This window comes from Stenella coeruleoalba (genome assembly GCF_951394435.1).
Source record: "Stenella coeruleoalba genome assembly, chromosome: 7".
Taxonomy (NCBI): domain Eukaryota; kingdom Metazoa; phylum Chordata; class Mammalia; order Artiodactyla; family Delphinidae; genus Stenella; species Stenella coeruleoalba.
The window spans coordinates 24,070,494-24,085,781 of NC_137153.1; the positions used below are offsets into that span (position 1 = coordinate 24,070,494).

Genomic DNA, 15,288 nt, shown 5'->3' on the forward strand with positions numbered 1-15,288 from the left:
GGAGGCACAAGCTTCCCCCCGGAAGCAGGCAACACTGAATACCAGGTGCCTGTGAGCCCAGGCCCCGGGGTGGGCTTCCTGGGCACGGCTTGGTCGCACCCAACCCAGCAGGCGGCTAACAGCACAAGCTACCTTTAGGCTCAGGAGCGCCTTCAGGCTTGAGGATGGGCACGTGCGTCCACAGCAGGGGGCTGGGGCTCCTGCCCCTCTCAGGCGGGTGGTCCCAGGCCCAGGATACCTAGTTCTTGGCTCTTTTCCCCAGCAAGGTCACTGCTGCCAGATGTCCTGACCAGACGCTGGCCCTGCCGCCTGTCCCCTCCCCAGGGGCTGTGCGTAGATTTCTCTGTCCTCTCTCCGTCTCACTCCATTGCCCCTGCCCCGCCCCCTGCACCGACCTGCCCGGGGAGGTCTAAACATTAACTCCTGGAGAGGCTGACTGGGCACCTGGGCACCTAAGAAGGGACAGTGACAGAGAACTGGGCCAGCAGAACAAAAGAAAGGACGAGGGCCTCCAAGTGACCCTTTCACATCAGTCTGGATGACACGTCCCCCACCTCCGATCACTGGACTGTCTGACTCCTGGACCCCAGAGCCTCAGCCCCAGCAGCTGCACCAGACCAGCCTCTCCCCTGAACCCCAACCCCACAATCGCGTCTGGTCACTCCCCTTCTTGAAGGCCCTCACTGTCTCCTCCTGTCACAGCAGAGACCCAGCTCTCTATAACGTGGCCCAATCCTTTCCTGCCACTTCTGGCTGCAAACTTTCAGTGCTAGCCAAGCCGATCGCCTGCTCACCCTCCCGCTCCCACAACAGACCTCACATTTTCCTGCCTTGAAGCCCTTCTTCCCATGCTGTTTTCACTCTCAATATTGCCCCCTGGTGGGTCTTCTTTGCTGACGGAAATCCTGCTCCTATCTTCAAGGTCAAGCAAACCCCAGCCCTTTCCAGTGCCCCTGCCCCACGTACATCCCAGAACCCACTGTGCCTGGCTGAGGAGTGGAGAACATCCCACTCGAGGTGTTAAAAGACAGGTGAGAGGGCTTCCCTGGTGGCGCAGTGGTTAAGAATCCGCCTGCCAATGTAGGGGACACGGGTTCGAGCCCTGGTCCAGGAAGATCCCACGTGCTGCGGAGCAACTAAGCCCGTGCACCATGACTGCTGAGCCTGCGCTCTAGAGCCTGCGTGCCACAACTACTGAGCCCGCGTGCCGCAACGACTGAAGCCCGAGGGCCTAGAGGACGCGCTCCTCAACAAGAGAAGCCACCGCAATGAGAAGCCTGCGTGCGCACCATAACGAAGAGTAGCCCCTGCTCGCCGCAACTAGAGAAAGCCCGCACGCAGCAACGAAGACCCAATGCAGCCAAAAAAACCCAAAACAAAACAGAGACAGGCGAGAATCTGGACTGTGATCTTGGATGAGTTAACATCTCTCCATCTGAGCCTGCCCACACACAACATGGGAACAATCTCACCCCGCAAGATGAGGGGCTCCATGTGAGCACACCTTGCACACTGCCTGGCACATCTCTGGAGCTCAGTACACAGCAGTGTCCTTATTTTCTCCCCTTTCACTCTTTGGGGATGTACCAAATGCTGCTTTGCTATCTTAGGGGTAAGAGACAGATTTCCAAAAGTCCTCAAAAGAACTGCCTTTTTATGGGTTGGTCCCCCCCAATGAAATTTCAAGTGTCTTGAGAGCTTGACAGAGGATGACACACTATCTTGTCCATCTTTTTTTATTAACTGAAGGGCTAGCACATCGTCATACATTGTAGGGAATACACAAATATTTGGATTAACTGCTTAGGACCCCTCCTGCCCAAGTCCTCCTAAGGATGGAGCTTGGAGGCAGGATTCTGGCTTCTCATCCTACCTCTACCTTCAGGGACCACAGGGTGCTGGGCCAATGGCCAGCGACTTCTTTCTGGGTCTTCAGTTGGGTTATTTCCTCAAGAAATACTTATTCTGTGTAACGTACTGTGCTGGGTACTATGGGGGAGACAAAGACTGACTAGTTCTACATCTGAGGCCTTTGCTGTCCAGCGGAACCATGACACGAGCATAGATGAGTACAGTTCTGGACGAGCTGTGATATGTGCCTTAAGGCCAGGGCAAGTCAATGGCGGGAGGGGCTGGGGGCAGCAGAGACGGCCACGGCCCCTGGGAGAGTGAGGGGCGTCTGTAGAGCCGAGGACACGGCTGTGGTCTGGACGTGCCAGCATTCTGGAGAAGGGCATGCAAGGCAGTGGGAAACTCATGAGCAAAGACGGGCCCTACTAGAGAATGGACTTGAGGATATGGGGCGGGGGAAGGGTAAGCTGGGACAAAGCGAGAGAGAGGCATGGACATATATACACTACCAAACGTAAGGTAGATAGCTAGTGGGAAGCAGCCGCATAGCACAGGGAGATCAGCTCGGTGCTTTGTGACCACCTAGAGGGGTGGGATAGGGAGGGTGGGAGGGAGGGAGACGCAAGAGGGAAGAGATATGGGGACATATGTATATGTATAACTGATTCACTTTGTTATAAAGCAGAAACTAACACACCATTGTAAAGCAATTATACTCCAATAAAGATGTAAAAATAAAAAAAAGATGGGCCCAGCAGGAATTCCCTGGTGGTCCAGTGGTTAGGACTCCGCGCTTCCACTGCAGGGAGCAGGGGTTTGATCCCTGGTTGGGGAACTAAGATCCCACAAGCTGCGTGGTGTGGCCAGAAAAAAAAAAAAAAAAAGATGGGCCCAGAGTGTCTTTTGGACTGCAAGCGTTGCAGTTTTTTTTTTCTTTCTTTCTTTTTTTTGCAGTATGCGGCCTCTCGCTGTTGTGGCCTCTCCCGTTGCGGAGCACAGGCTCTGGACGCACAGGCCCAGCGGCCATGGCTCACAGGCTCAGGCATGTGGGATCCTCCTGGACCGGGGCACAAACCCGTGTCCCCTGCATCGGACCCCTGCATCGGCAGGCGGACTCCCAACCACTACGCCACCAGGGAAGCCCCAATGGTTGCAGTTTTGCCAGAGTTCTTGAGGGGAGCTGGAGGCACAGGGCTGGCGGGGGGCCTTGGCAGGACTGGGCAGGGGTTTGAAAGCCATGCTGAGTCTGTTAGTGATGATGTGACTGGGGCAGAGCTGTGGTAAGGTAAGGTGAGCTGAACAAATTACGTGATGTGCTGAGGGGTGTGTGTGTGTGGGTGTGTGTGTGTGTGTCGGGAGGGAGAAAGACCGCTGAGAGAGCTACCGCATTCATTGAGACAGATCCCCGTGAGGTCCGGCCATGGTGCAGGGTTCCAGAGTTTGGAGGAGAAAGCAGTCGTGTGAAAGGGGGTGACAGCTGACATGCTGGTTTGCTCAGGGAGGGGAGAGAGTGACAGATCTCGGGGCATGTTTCTGTGAAGAGGGGCCAGGAAAGAGAAGAGTCCGCGAGCCAGAGAGAAGGAAGAAAGGACCGCCTAGGGCAGGTGAGGGAGGAAAGAGCTTCAAGGACATGTGGTCCTCGTAGCTGTCCAGGGCTGTGAGGCTGAGGCTGGGTGACTGGGAAGTCACAGCCAGCGGAGTCTGAGGGACAGGGTTGACTAGAGAGACGTGGCGAGGGCTAAAATGTGAATGGATTCCCGCCCCCTGCCACCGCCCCGACTTCCTGCTTCGGCTCCCCTCCGCCTCATCTGGCCGTTTGGAGGACAGGACAGAGAAGCCAAGATCTATATGTAGGCTATTCTTAGCCAGAGTTCTTGGTAATCCTAAACAGGCATAGCATTTGAGGCACGCTGCTGCCGCCGCCGCCGCCCTCCCCCTGTCACACCCTCCCTGAAACGGATGTGTTCAACTCACCCTGTCTTCCTGCCCTGTGTCCACCCCTACCCGCCCACCTCCTTGGAGCTTTAGGGCGCCCAGAAGCAACCAGGGTTGCTGTAGCCATCAGAGGTCCACGGGAAGCCTCCTTCCTGCCACACACACAGATACTTTAAATCCCGTCCCCCCATCCCATTATTAGAGACCCATTCCTTTGCCTTCTTCCTTTTAGCATCTTCGAAATCACCACCAGGTAGGAGAGAAGAGCTGAAGAGACTTCCCCAGAGCATGAAGAGGCACCCTGGCTATGGAGCCTGGAAGCACCAACAGCTGGGGGACCCAAGGCCACAAGCGGGCGTCAGAGCTGCCGGGCTCCGGCTGGGGTTGGGGCAAGGGCCCCGTCTGAGATGGCACAGGCCTCCAGAGCGGCCTTCCTCTCTCACCCTTCCCCGTCCTCTGTCCCTCCCTGCCAGGTCTCACCTCAGAAAGCAAGAAAGGAAACAGTGAGGGCTTTCTGGAGCCGTCCCCCAGAGGCCTGTCTGTGCTGGGGAGGTCAAAGAGAGGGGAGGGAGGGGCCGGAGAAAGGCAGAGAAGAAAGGGGAGGCGAGACAAAGGGCCCCATCCACCTTTGAAGCTGTCTCTAACCCGAGCCGGTGGGGGGGGGGGTGGGCCTGAGCTTTAAAGAATGTCTCAAATTCCTGCGGAAATCAGAGGGCTTGTAAGAGCTCCCCCTCCCCGGCACACCTCCTTCCCAGCCCCCCAAGTCCAGTCTTCCACACCTGGGGGCCCCGACCCTTTGTCCTCAGGTAATTGCTGGGCGTTGCCCCTGCGTGGAAAATCCCATTGAACTCGCCAGTTATCAGCTGTGGCTGCAGACCACCCTCCCTACACTCTCCCCACCTCCCCCGAAAACGACCCCCAACACGTTTCCCGCAGTCTTCAGCAGGATTAAGGCTCTTTGTGACTGGGGGGGAGAGGAAAAAGCAACCTGGTGAAAAGTGATTACGACAAGCCGGAGGGAGAATGGCCTGGGGCCTGGGGACCTCCCTCTTGGCTGCCGCTGTCTAAATTGCCTCGAGTTGGGGGTGTCAGCCTTGGCTCCGGTCCTCACCCAGGGAGAGGTGAGTGACCCCCCCCGCGCCCCCCAACTTGGACTACGCGCCACTCACCTCCCCTTTTGACTAAACCAGCCCCCCCCCCCCCAGCTTCCCATTCTTTCTTCATTTTTAGGCCACTGTTGGGAGAAATGGGAAGAGATGTCGTTCATCCTCCTTCTTCTCTCTCCAAAATCCCCCTCCCCAACATTTTCTCAGAAAGAGGAGGGAGGGGAAACTGAGGCTGGGGGTCCGTCCGCAGAAGAGCGGGCTCAGTGAGGTGTTCCCCGTGAAGAGCAGAGGAGGGGCGCTGCTAGGAAGGGCCTCCCCAATGGACAAAATTAAAAACCGTGGCAAAGGAGGAAAGAGGCGGGTTTTATGGCCTCTTAGTTCCACTCCCCGAATGCACACCTGGAGCCGTCCGGAAAGCCCCCCAGAGGAGCTCTGGGCGGGGAGGGGGAGGGGGAGGGGAGGGAAGAGGATTGCCCCTCCCCCCCGCCCGCGCCCACACCCCGGGCCGCCGCCTCTAATCGCCTTGTCCCCCCAGGTGTGGCCCCCGCCCCGCCCCCCCGCGGGGACCTGGGCGCACTGTACGCGGTCTCGCCCTCCCTCCGCTTCCGCCCGTCCGCCCTCCTTCCGCCCTTCCGCCCGTTCCTCCCCCACCCGACCTCCTCACCGGAAAAAAGTAATCTGGCTCCCGGCGAGGAGGCTGCAGCGCCGGCGGCTGCCCGGCCAGCGGCCCCGGCCCCGGCCCCGGCCCCGGAGGCTCGGACCGGCCCCAGGATTGGGGTTTCTGCGCCCCAGCAGGTAGCACGGGACGCGCGGTGCCAGCCAGGAAACCTGAGCCCGCGGAGGAGGGGCGCGCCCCGGGCCGCCAGCCTCCCGCGGGGCGGAGGTGCGGGCCTGCCGGGCCATCCCTTGCCGCTGCTCCTGCCTCCTTGTCCCCTGTCCCTGCGGGTACGTGCGGGGCCCGGCCTGGCCTCCACCTGCCGCGCCACCCCCGGGCCTGCGCGCCGGCCTCCTCTTCTCTCGGAGGAGCAAGTTTGTCCCCAGTTCAGCTTTGCAGTTGTTTCCCCCACCCCCCCACCCCGCTTCAGATAACCCGTTTGCAGGAAAATGGTTTTATTCCGGGGCTGGGAGTTGGGGGAGAGGGTGCAGGCCTGGGTAGTGGAATGTGAAGAATGGCCAGCCCTCTTTTTTTTTTTTCTCCCTCTTTTTTTTCCTGAAACCAAAACAAAAGTCCTTTCCTACAGTCTGGCCAGGAGGAATTTGGAGGCTGGGGGGCAGACTGAGGGAGACAGGGGCAGCAGAGTTCGAGGAGAGCCGCCTCCAGACCGTGTCTGCAGAGCCTTGAATCCGCTGACTTTGCCCACTTGGTTCAGGGGAGCCTGACCTCGGGTTATTCTACCTTCCCCTTCTGGGGGGCCTGCCCCGCCCCCAGGGGGCCACGCCAGGGTGGGGCCCTGAGGAGCCAGCCCTGGTTAGTGGCAGTCCTCCGCCTTTCCGGTGGGGGGTCTCTGATGCTCGGTGGTCCTCAGCATCCTCCTTGGGGGCTCTGGCTCCCCTGCCTCCACCCCAGCCCTGTCTTTGGATTAGGAAGGGAAGGGGATGGGAAGGCCCATGAGTGAGGGGCGGCTGCCCCCCCGGGGGTGTCCCTGACTATGTCAGGGGCTGTGGCCTCCGAGTGCGCTTGGTCCGGCGGGTGGGGGCTGAGCCCACAAACTCGAACTGCTTCTGCCTCTCGGCATGGTTGGGGAAGGGCAGCTGGCCCTGGTAGAGGCGCTTGATGAAGTGAGCCTCTCGCTGGTTCTGGCGGCTGCGGGAGGCCTGGCGGGGCCGGCCCTGCCGCGTGAAGGCCATGAACCAGCCCTCGTGCCGTGCATTCTGGAAGGCTGTGTAGTTGTTCTCCAGCACGATCTCTGTGAACACGCAGTCTTTGCTCTTCCCGCTGGGCTGCAGGGGAAGGAAGGGGAGTTTGTCCGCCTACCCTGGCTGGCTAGTCTGCCTTATGGACCTATGTTGTAGGACCGAGGAGGGAGCGACAGGGGCTGTGAGCCCAAGAATTCCTGCCCGGTGAGACGGGCACCCTTGTTGGAGAGGCAAAGGAGGGGGCGAGGAACAACCTTTGTTGGAGTCAGATCTGAACTTAAATACAGCCTTGTCATTTGGAGGTTGTACACATTGAGCAAGGTGTTTAGCCAGGCTGAGCCTCCGTTTACCCAGCTGTTTCATAAAGATCAAGGTAACTGTGCAGTTCAGTGCATACCCAGTGGGCACTCGTGTATAGGAGAACGTTCCTTGGTCTGCGTGAATGGTGTTGCTGGGTGGAGGGGAGGGACGCGACAGTCTGATGGAAAGAAGGGGAAAACGTCTGTAGAACACCAACTGTGTAAAGAGCCAGGCAGCCACCCATCTGGCTCTATAGATAATCTTGACACTGTGCCCATTTTACAGATGAGAAGCCTGAGACTTGACAAAAATAAGCCAATATTTGAAAACGGCCAGAATCAGAAGCCAGGATTGGCTGATGCCAAAGGAAGTGGAATTCTCCTTGCACAGCAACTCTGGACCCACCACTGTAGAGAGTGTAACTAGTGGTTACGCTAGTAGGCAGTTAGCACGAATCTTGTTACTTGGAGCCCAGGACCCCACTGACCTGAGGGGGCGTGGCTTCTGGCCTCTCAGCCCTGATCAGCTCTTAGCCCTCAACACAGAGGCTGTGACATGATGTAGGTGCTAAAATTCTTCCTCATTGTTGCTGGGAAAGTACCTCATACCTCAGAGCCAAGGATTCTTATGGGTCAGCCAGTGTCCTCAGAGGGCTTCTAGACCCACAGGGACTGGAGAGACCACAGAGAGGCCGAGTGGTGGGATGAGAGCAGAAGTCAGAGCCCTGGGTGGGGCCCTGCATGCCGCCACCCCGGGAAGACGGGTTCGTTCATGACGCCCTGCCCTCTGGGCCTCACCTTCCCGATGAGCTTGCCCCTCTTGTTCATACAGATGTATTTCTCGCTCTCAGCTCCCTTGATGCGCACGCGGCTTCCGAAGGTGTCTGTCTCCACTATGAGCTTGGCTGGGGGGGGGGTGCGGGGGAGAAAGACCTCTGTCCCTCGGGGCTGCTGGCCCAGGGTTGTGCAGGGAACCCCTCCCTACCAGCCTGCCCTCTGAATTTGGGTGGGGGGCCCTCGGGGCCTCTCCTCCTAGAGGCTTCTCCCTGCTCTACCCCTGCAGCCTCCACCCTGACCCGTCTGGGGATGGACCAGGCAAGGCTGGGTAGGGGTGTGGGTGGCCTCCGGGGAGGGCTGGGCCTCACCAAACTTGTTGCCGTCCTCAGCAGTGGCGGAGATGCGACGCCCAGTGACCTGCACGTGCTTGCCGCTGGTCCGGCTGTAGAGCTGGTACTCGCGGATCTGCCGCCGGCTCAGCTGGTCGGTCATGGCACCCTGGTCCCTCACGTACTGGTTAAAATTAGGAGACGGGTGATTCTCCCCCTTTGCGGTTACCAAGGGAAAAATAGTGTCAATTTGCTTTGGGTGACACCACCGCAGGTCCATCCAGGGGAGGGGTGCGGAGGCGAGTGTGGTGGGGCAGGTCATTTGCCCTGAGAAGTTGAGGTGCAGGGGGCATCTGGCCATGACCTTCCCAGGCCAGCGTGTGAGCCAGTCATTGTGACTTGGCTCTTCGTCTGCCCTGGAGCACAGGACTGGTAGCTGCCCAGCTCTGGGGACACTTGGTGATACAGCTCAGGCCTGGAATCACGACTCTGGGAGCTGGAAGGAACATTCAAGCTGCTGGCATCTAATCCCCATGGTCTAGGGAGGAAGTGCACAGGGCCGCACAGCTGATTAGTGACAGACGCCTGTCCCGCCTCTAGGACGGAAGCTTGTCTCCTCTCCAAAACTCCAGGGGCTTGGCGCTGTTAGCCAGGGTGACCAGATGTCTCCCCAGTCCTCCGCACTGGCCTCAAAGGAGCCCATGCCCAGCACATGCACACACACATGTGGGCACACTCACGCACACACATATGTGCACACACAGCAGCTGGTCTGTTAGAGTCGCTGGAGACCTTTTTGGGGGCTCTAAGACCCTTCTCTGTAGGCTCCTGCAGGGCCCCTGGAAGCATTTCTTTATAGCACTAATGAAGGACTCCTGAGCTCACGCCCATCTCCCCGGCTGCTCCCCCTGGGTGCTCAGGGCCCTCAGAGAAGCCAGTGCCCCTTCCAGCGTTCCTCCCCCTCTAGCTGAGGGCGGTGGAGGCGGTGGTGAGAGGTGCCCTCAGTAGTGGCCCAGTGGCTGCCCTGTGAGGCCACCTGCGTGTGCCACAGTGTAACAGAGGCTCGTGGCCAGCCGGGGTGATGCTACCGCCCGCTGCTTCCAGGGGAGTGGAGAGGGGACGTTTCCACCCGCACACGATACAAAGCCAGGACGAGTACCTCCTCTGGGCCTGGTGTCTCCTTACCCATCTGCAGTGCTGAGTAGGAGAGAAACAGATCACTTCCTGCCCTCTCTCTCCAGCAAGGTGCAAACCGGGATGACGTTTCCCAGCCGCTGGTGACAGCCTCAGCTCTAGCACTAGAAAGTTTCTCCACCTGGATCCTGCTGGCCTGTGCTGGGACAGCCTTTCCCTGCCCTATATCCCTAAGTCCGCCGCTATCCCAGGCCCAATCGCAACCATCCGGACAGAGCTAGACCCAGACCAGCATCTGTGAGGGGCCTCTCTCTCCTGGAGGGAGGGGTGGGAAGTATCATCTTTGAGGAGCGGGGAGGTGAGGGAGCAGCTCCAGGCTGTCATTCAGCGGAACCTGCTCAGGGTTAACCCTTCCCGGGTGTCACTGCCCAGGTCCGACCCCGGCTCATCCACAGCCTGGATTCCCAGCCTATGAGGGCAGGGTCTGCCCACCCCACATCCCGCCCTGGGAAAACCTGAGGCCAGCATTTTGGGTGGGGGACCTGCCTCCCTGCCAGGGGGTGGGGTCCGGCCTGTCCCCAGCCCCCCCGAGCCTCCTGGCCCAGGTTCAGGCCCTCCGCCCCTCTTGGCGGGCAGCCTCCTTCTGGCTGTCTGTTCCAGGTCGGGAGCAGAGAGGGCCCCCCCGAAGCCCCCTCCTCTACTCGTCCCCCTTCAAGCCCTGCACAAAAGCAGTCCCACGCCCCCCCCAGCCCACAGCCCACAAGTCGCTCTCCCCGCGGGACCTTGCTTGTCCCTTTCATGTTCCCGCTGCAGGGGGACCTCCCCTTCCACTGCCGCAGACAGCTGCTTGTCAGACGGCCCCTCAAGCATGGCTGCGGTCCGGCCTGCTGGCCCCCCCTCCGAGGGGGGGCGAGGGGGCACTTCAAGGGGGAAAGGACAGCTTTGCCACCTTCCCCGGGTCCTGAATGGGGCCTCAGCCAGGCCATAAACGCCGGCCCGCCGCACCATTGTGCTAATTCCCCCTCCAGAACAGGTTGGGCCCACCCCCAGACCCCTCCCGGCCAGGCTGGGGGCTTTCTTCTTGCTCTCCCTGGATGTGTGAAGCAAAAGGCCTGGAACGGGGGCTAGAGCAAAAGGGGGAAGGAAAGGGGGGGTTGTCTCTCCCTCTCTCCCTCCCACCCCCCCACTGCTTCAAAGGCAGCCCCTTTCCCTCTCCCAGAGAAAAGGCATTTACCTTCAAAAAAAGTCCCCACTGGATATGAAGAGAAGCGGGCCTCTGGCCTGGGAAAGCCAAGGGATCTCTCCCCAGAGCGGTTCTGGACCAGTGCATTTTAATAGCTGCACTTTTATGGAGGATCACAAAAAGGGACCGAGCCTCACATAGGGGGCTGAGGCTGGGGCGGGGGGGGGGGGGCGGGCGCTGACTTGGGGTGGGGGGTGTGGAGAAGCAAACCCTGAATCTCATCCCATACAAACCTCTTCGGGCTTGACCTCATTGCCCTGTAGGTAAGGAGTCGCCCACCCTGGCTGGGCATTCTGACTGCCCACGCGATCACCCAGGACCGCGACCCACAGGACCTCCGTGTTGGTGGGAGCGGGGTGGTGAGTGGAACAGACAGGCGGTTTTGCGTGGAAACCTGTCCTTTCAGGTACTCGCAAGTGCAAGCCTCACCTGAGCCATCACCTCCGCCCTCTTCCGACCACTCCCGGGCTCCATCCCTCAGGCTTGGCTGCCCCATGCGCTTAGCCTTGGGGGGAACACAGTGTGGAGGGATGGAGGGAGCAGAAGAGACCCCAGGGCAACACGGGAGGGGTGTCAGAAGGAGGGCTGAAATCAAAACTTCCATCAATCCCCCAATCTGCTGTGGCCCCTTCTCCTACCCCATCCCACCGCCCCCCCAAACCTCAGAGTCTTCTGGACTCAGGGTGAGGCCAGGATCTGCCTCTGTCCACGGAAAGGAGACTGACCACCCCCATCGGTAGTGTGGGAGAAACGGGGAAAAGCTAGTGGGGGGCGCCCGCCTACCTGAGTTTGACAGCAGAGAATCAGCAGCTGCAGGCACCTGTGTGGGAGACGAGGCGGGCCTGGGTGTGGGTGCCAGCAGCCAGCCCCGGGGCGCAACAGGCACCCACCCCTGCCCCACGCGGTCCGTGTGCGAGTCCCAGGAAGACTGGCTCTGCCCCCGAGGCTGGAAATGGCAACAAGACGGCAGTCCGAGAGGTAGCGCACTTACAGCGAGAGGCTGGGCAGCAGGCGGGCGGCTCCCATCGCCGGAGAGATTTCTTGGGGCCGTTGCCCTCCTGCCCCCAGAGTCAGGAGCAGATGTGGGCAGTCCCTGGGGGCAGAGTCCCAGAGAAGCCAAGGTCTCTCCAAGCCACAGGTTTTCAGTGGGGAGAGGAGAGAGACGGGAGGAGGAGGAGAGAGGAGAGAAGGGAGGAGGGCGAGGGGGGAGGAGGGCGTAATTGGGAGACTGAGGTGTGAGGAGTCCACCTTCCTGGCCAGTGAGACTGCAGAGCAGCTGCTGGCGGGGGTCGGTGGAGGGTGCTGTCAGCCTCTCTCTGGGATACCCCAGCGCAGAGGATGGAGCTGCTGGAGGCTTCTAGACCCAGAGGCTGGCTCCTGCGTTCTTACTGACCCTCACGGACCCGACGGCAGGGCCCCTCCTCCCCTCTCAGGGCAAGCTTCCCCTGCCCCACCTCCCCTAGGGTGAGCTGCAGGTATCATTCCAGGCCTGGGGTCGCTGGGTCTGGGTCTGGGGGTGGAAATTCCCAGCAGCAGCCTTAAAAGGAGGAGCCTCCCTCCAGGGGGCAGGAGGTGGGCTTGGCTAGGAGCGTAGCTTCCACTGCCTCTGTCATCCCTTACTCCCCCTGTCTGCTGTCTGGCCACCGGGAAGGAGGGGTTAAGGCTGTCCCGACGGGCATCACACAGTGGGCGCCACAGCTTGGGGACCAGGGGTAGGGAGGCAGGTGCAGGTGGGGCCTTAGAAGGACCCCATGGTGAGGAGAGCGGGTGCACTGGTACCAGCCGCTTTCCTCCGGGCCTTGGCCGTTTCCTCTGAGAGATGGGCACAGTAGTGCCTCGGGATGTTGGAGGACCCAGTGAGATGGCCGCACTGAGGCAGAAGTCAAAGGTGTATGTTCTGGGCCTCACTTGTCATCCTCCCATGACAGCAGCCATCCCTAGAACCTCCGGGAGCTGGGAGGAACCCAGGGCCTCCTCCCTGCGGTCTGGGATGAAGTGCCCAGCGGCCTCTTCTTTTTCTAACCTCCGGTCCCACGCTGCTCTGTACCACACCAGGTATCACCCCATTCTGCAGAGGAGGAAACTGAGGCACACGGTAGGTCGTTTGCTCAGGATCACCCAGCTAGTGAACGGCGTAGCCAGGTTTCCAAAGTCCATGCTCTTTCTCTCCCACACAGATTCCTTCTACTGTGCCCACGCCTGCCGGGGCCAGCAGAGCGCCCACCCATGATGTCCCAATATTCCTGGTCCTGGAAGCTGATGACCAGGAACTCTACGCGGTTCCTTCCCCGCAGAAGGTGGCTGATGACTGTGGAAGGGGGCTAGTGCTCAGGGGGGGAATCTGAGGGAAGCTTACACCTCAGCTCTGGGCTCCCTGGAGGTCTCAGTGCCTCCAGGATGGGAAGAGAAGGGGAAATGCTGGCTGTGGATTTATTTACCTAAAGAGATGAGTGGGAGGGCGAAACTCTCACCTCCAGGCCTCCTTCTCACCTTCCTGAGCTAGATCAATCCACAAAGTTGTCTGCCACCCCTCCCCACCCACCGACAAGCAGGGACACCTCCAGCCCACCCGGTCAAGCTCCACACTTGGCTCCCAGCTCCGCCCCAGGTGCCCCGCTGGGGGCTCAAGGGTGAGTTGAGCCCGAGCTGGCCTGGGGAATGCAGTGTTGGCTCCGGCCCTGACCTTTGTAACTAGGGGTGTCCCGGGTTGGAATCAGTTGGAAAGAATGTCAAAACTGGAAGGGAGGGCTTCCCAGGTGGTGCAGTGGTTGAGAGTCCGCCTGCCGATGCGGGGGACATGGGTTCGTGCCCCGGTCCGGGAAGATCCCACATGCCACGGAGAGGCTGGGCCCGTGAGCCATGGCCGCTGAGCCTGCGCGTCTGGAGCCTGTGCTCTGCAACGGGAGAGGCCACAACAGTGAGAGGCCCACGTACCGCAAAAAAACAAAACAAAACTGGAAGGGAACCTTAGAGATTCTTCATCTGGTCCAGACTCATTCACCAATGAGGTCCAGAGAGGGTCTCACAGCTAGTTAGCAGCATAGTTGGAACAAGGTACCAATCATTTCCATTTTCCACATTCGTACCACCACTTGGGGCCCCATTTAAACTCTCCCTCTTCCATGGAAACATCTGGAATCTACCTCTCCACTGTGATCGGTGCTGCTTCTGTCTCTATTCTCTGGGAAGACCTTGTCCTCATGCCCACATGCTCACATGCTCACCAGCTCCTAGCTCCCTGGTAGGGTATTAAAAGCTGTCTCCTCCGGACCTCAATCCCCAGGAGTCACAGGTAAGAGCAGAGAGGCATGGAGGAGACAGCTCAGGCTTGGGGTTCAGGGGTGGAGGGGTCAGCTGGGAGACGGAAGGCAGTGAGGAGAGGCAGGTGTGGGGAGTTCCATCTGGGCCCAAGGTCTCTGAGCCCGAGAACCTGGTTCCTATCAGTGGGGGAAGGGCCTGCTGTCACTGGCCAGCCCCCAGCCCAGCCGGGGTCTCCATGGTAACAGATGCCCACAGTCCAGCTTGGCCTTGGGGCTCAGACAGGGGGCTGGTGCCAGGGGGCTCTGGGGCACAGCTGGGTAGCCCATTCTGCACCTGCAGGCCTGGCTTTCTGGCTCCGTTTGCCCCTTTACCCCCATGGGAAGGCCGGTGGTGGGCTCCAAGTGGGGAGTGTTCCAGTCCCAGACTCTGAATTTTATCCCCATTCCCTGACCCCGGCCCTTACAGGCTATGTGACCTGTGGCAAGTCCCTTCACCCCTCTGGTCTCAGCTTCCTAATTTATAAAAAGGAAATGGCCACTGCTGATGCTGCCAAACTGCTATCTTGTCAACTGAGAGGAAGGACACTTCCTGAAAAGTGTCAAGTGCCGCCAGAACGAGGGAGAGGGGCAGAGACCCTCTTACATGGTCCAGCCTCAGTTTGCCTAAATTTTGACTTTCTCCCCTCACCAGAGGGACCTGGGAGCGGGGGAGGGGGCAGTGGGGGGAGAAGGGTAGGGTTCATTACCATTTATGGGGGGTGGCAGGAGGTGATCAGGGGAGTGAGGAGTAGTCAAGGCCGTGGTGGTTAATCCCATTCCACAGTGCCAAGTTCAACACCTCCCCCCACAAAGGGGGCGTCTCACGCCTGCTCCTAGCAGCCCAGCTTGTGCAGACCCAGAGTCCACCTGCATGCCGGCCACTTGTCACCACCTGCTTTGACCCCAGCCCACCCTTTTCCTGTTGACAAACAGAAGGGCTAGAGCTGGGGAAGGGTGAAGGGCAAAGAGCACTGTAGCAATGCGGACAGACCACCCCCGCATCTTTGCTATCTGATCCCCACCGCCTGCCGGCACGTGGAAATCAAATTGTCAGACGTCTAGCTGTTAAGCGCCCTTCTGTGCAGTCCTGCTGCGGAGCCAGAGAACAGGGGCGCTTGCCTGGGGCTGGCGGAGCGGAGAAGTACCTGCGACAACACAGGCTTTGCAATAACTTGGCTCCGGAGCTGCCCCTCCTGGTCTCCAGTTATACCGTGGACTCAATTCTAACTCCCACTCTCAGTTTGAGGCGTCCTGGCACCCTCAAACTTCCACGTCCCCCTCTCACCCACAGAGTGGTTAAAAACAGGGCCCTAGTGCCAGACTACCTGGGTGTGAATCCTGGCTGTGTGACCTTGGGGGGCAAGTTGTTTAACCTCTCTGTGCCTCACTTTCCACATCTGAGAAATGGGGCTAATAACACCCACCTCTAGGCATGGCTGTGAGGATTAAAGGTGTGAA

At 59.7% G+C, this 15,288-nt stretch overlaps 1 protein-coding gene across 2 annotated transcripts; it reads right to left on the bottom strand.

The window, feature by feature from the left end:
• Positions 1–6,539: 6,539 nt before the first annotated feature.
• Positions 6,540–11,557, bottom strand: FGF17 (fibroblast growth factor 17; the record flags this gene model as incomplete). Of its 2 annotated transcripts, none has more annotated exons than XM_079926931.1 (5): positions 6,540–6,833; positions 7,847–7,953; positions 8,194–8,338; positions 11,315–11,351; positions 11,523–11,557. In XM_079926931.1, the coding sequence occupies 5 exons, from the start codon at positions 11,555–11,557 to the stop codon at positions 6,540–6,542; spliced, it is 618 nt and encodes a 205-aa protein (XP_079783057.1). The 2 variants fall into 2 exon arrangements, with proteins under 2 accessions (XP_079783057.1, XP_079783056.1); XM_079926930.1 differs by having other exon boundaries at positions 8,194–8,371.
• Between the last annotated feature and the right edge of the window lie 3,731 nt (positions 11,558–15,288).